The sequence below is a fragment of the Gekko japonicus genome, unplaced genomic scaffold, assembly GCF_001447785.1.
Source record: "Gekko japonicus isolate JY-2015 unplaced genomic scaffold, Gekko_japonicus_V1.1 scaffold1670, whole genome shotgun sequence".
Lineage (NCBI taxonomy): Eukaryota > Metazoa > Chordata > Lepidosauria > Squamata > Gekkonidae > Gekko > Gekko japonicus.
Genome location: NW_015165867.1, coordinates 15,554 through 18,389, shown reverse-complemented (window position 1 = coordinate 18,389; position 2,836 = coordinate 15,554). Strand labels below are relative to the sequence as shown.

The window sequence follows — 2,836 nt, the reverse complement described above, 5'->3', positions numbered from 1 at the left end:
AGCCATTGAAATTAGTGCAGCTTGGCCCACATACATGTGTTCAGACTTAATGTATTAGATGAGTACATGTGTCACACCAGATGCTGGCAGGAAGTATTTTGGCTTCCAATCTCTACTGTATATTCAAGAAAATGAGACACTTGCTTTGATTAACTGTTAAAACTGCTGGCTTCTGCTGTTTCATTATTTCTAAATTTCAGTCTGCAATTTTATTAAGATCAGGCTTTACATCCTGCTAGAAATACATACTTCAAAACCTTGGAAGATGACATATGTATAAAAGGACAATAAATTAAACCTCTTCAATTATGATTCAAAGGCATTGCAAACAATGAACAGATTTCTTTTTTCCCCAGTCACCTTCTAGCATCCACGAATTACATCTGAATTCAAGCTTTTGTGGGGGGGAGCTAGCAAAGATGATGAAAAACCCATCTCCAAATGGAATAGTATTTGTCTCTTTAATAGCAGGTCTAAATTATCTATCCTGAGTTTTCAGCATCCATTGTCATGATGTTTTAATACAGTGCTTGTGCCAGAAAAAGAAGTATTGATCAACATCACAATGGCTTTTGTTTTGGAAGAGATTGCTGAGAAATAACTGTAACTTGGTTTGTAGGCATCTTGTATTCCTGGCCAGAGCTTTGTGGAGGGGAAGGTAGTGGAGTTTCAGGTGTTGCTGGGAGAAAAAATGAAGAAATTATCAATTTGATTATAGTATGAACAGTGGGCATGACAGATCCTGTGTTCACATCACACCTACAGATGAACTTGTCATTTATATCCCTCTGGTTTGAACAATTATAGCTCTGATCCCTGAATTCTATTTACAATTAACTGTTTTGTTACGCTTTAACAGAATGTACCAGATTTGCTCCAAGAATATGTTGTAGCTGTCCTTTTTTTCAAACTCAGAGAGCCAATGGGAAAAAAGATATTACCGCCTCTGCTGCTCATTTGTAGACCAGAAATTTTAAGGATTCTCAAACATTTTGTCACAACAGATACATCTGTTGTACTGCCCTTATACACAGCAGGAAGTCAAATCCAATCCTGACTCTCTAATCCATGTACATCTATCAGACATGCTTCTCAGCCCCATAGGCTTCTCCCTCCAGAATCCACCCCTGCTACTTCAGTGACTGATGGGCTCTTTAGGAATGGCTCTTCATTCTTACATATCTCATGAAGCTTACCAACAACCTTACATCTGCTCTAGTAACCCATTCATACTGTGGGCCTAACTGGTCAGAGACTACCTGCTTACCAACTGCACTGCAGGGACAGCATGAAACAAGCAAAAAAAAAAATCTTCTCCAACCACAGCCCATTTGAAGAGAGCCAAGCTTCCTTTGATTTTCCCAGCAACAACTCTAATCCTTCAAATTTTGGGGGGGGGCTGAATACTAAATTCTGTGCATGTAGAGAATCACAGAATTACTTTGATAAGTTCAAAATCAACTTGGTCTTCGAGACCACAATCCTAGACATGCTTACTTGGGAGTAAGTCCCTTTGAATACAGTGAGTAGACATGCTTGTTCTGCCTATCGGATAACTTAACATTGCACACAAATGTTATAATCAAAATAATGAATGTGTAGCCACTTACAGATCTGTTCTCTATGTATGGGAGCAGACACTGAACTTATAAGCAGGGTTTGCCCAGTGAGTGGATCTTGGGCTAGATGAGGATGAACTGGATGAAGATTTGTGGCATCATTGGATGTGCCTGTAAGTATACATCAGTTCAAATACATTAGTTTGCTACTGCAAGAAAGGCCTTTGTCCAGCTATAGTCGTGGAACCTCTTCTCAGTGACTTAACTGTGCTGCTTGCTGGTCTAACAAGGATATAAATGGAAGGACTGTTATTCAGTGGGTTGGATCAAGACTAAATTTTCCAACAGTGAAATAGAAGGTTCCTGCCTACCCCCTCCCACTGCATCCCACTGATCTCCTCAAAATGTTGCTCCTGACAGATAGGGGACCCTCAGGAGGCTCTGGAGTGAAAAGAGGGAATTGGTGGATCTTTCCAATTTAGACTGGATTCAACCCCTTTTTAAATGCTGGGTTGAACAGGCCATGGGGCATTTTCATCACACATTTCCTAAAGTTAGCACAAGGATTAGAACTATTTATGCTAAATTGCATTCTTTCACGTTGTTCTTGGAAATTGGTTCTCAGCAGGTACAACTGGCATCTAACTACGGATCCATAGGATTTCATTCAATCATTGTTTCAGTTTAATATATGTGTCACAGATTTTTTTTCTATATTGTTTGATCTGTTTCATTTCTTATAATTTCATGAAAAAATATGTTGTAAAATAATGTTTTAAAGTAAAAAATTCTAACAGATATTTTGAATGGCAATTAAAGAAACTGTTCTTTGGATATTACTTAGACAAATGCAGTATTTATTTTCATTGTTTATGTTCAATTGCTTTTGGATTTTATGACACATTTGCAAATATTCCATTTTCTGTTTGTAAGAAAGGTACAGATTCTCATCTATGAAAAATTAGCCCAAGTTAATTAAGAAAACAGAACAACACAGTCTGGTCAACAAACTGGGAAAGTAAGATTCTGTAATATGAAATGGGCTTAAATTCAGGTAGTCTGGATGTACTGGTTTGCTGAGATGGATACTATTGGTTAATCATGAACACAGTGGTCCCTCTGCTTTTTCACTGCATTATATGAATCCCTGATGAATCCCTGATGATTAATAATGATGAAACATATAACACCTTTTGAAAACAACAGTGTGGGACATGCTGCAAAATATTTTAATGCTGAGCAATGCTGCCCAGCTTTCAAATGATGCAGATCTTTTG

The 2,836-nt window shown here is 37.9% G+C and overlaps 1 protein-coding gene across 1 annotated transcript in view; it reads right to left on the bottom strand.

The window, feature by feature from the left end:
* Positions 1–560: 560 nt before the first annotated feature.
* HNF4G (hepatocyte nuclear factor 4 gamma) overlaps positions 561–2,836 on the bottom strand; it is a gene marked incomplete at its 5' end in the record, with an annotated part of 14,891 nt that continues 12,615 nt past the window's right edge. Inside the window, 2 exons of the mRNA XM_015411247.1 lie at positions 561–679; positions 1,611–1,730. Of these exons, the coding sequence (XP_015266733.1) occupies positions 561–679; positions 1,611–1,730 (239 nt within the window). The remainder of the gene's footprint in view (positions 680–1,610; positions 1,731–2,836) is intronic.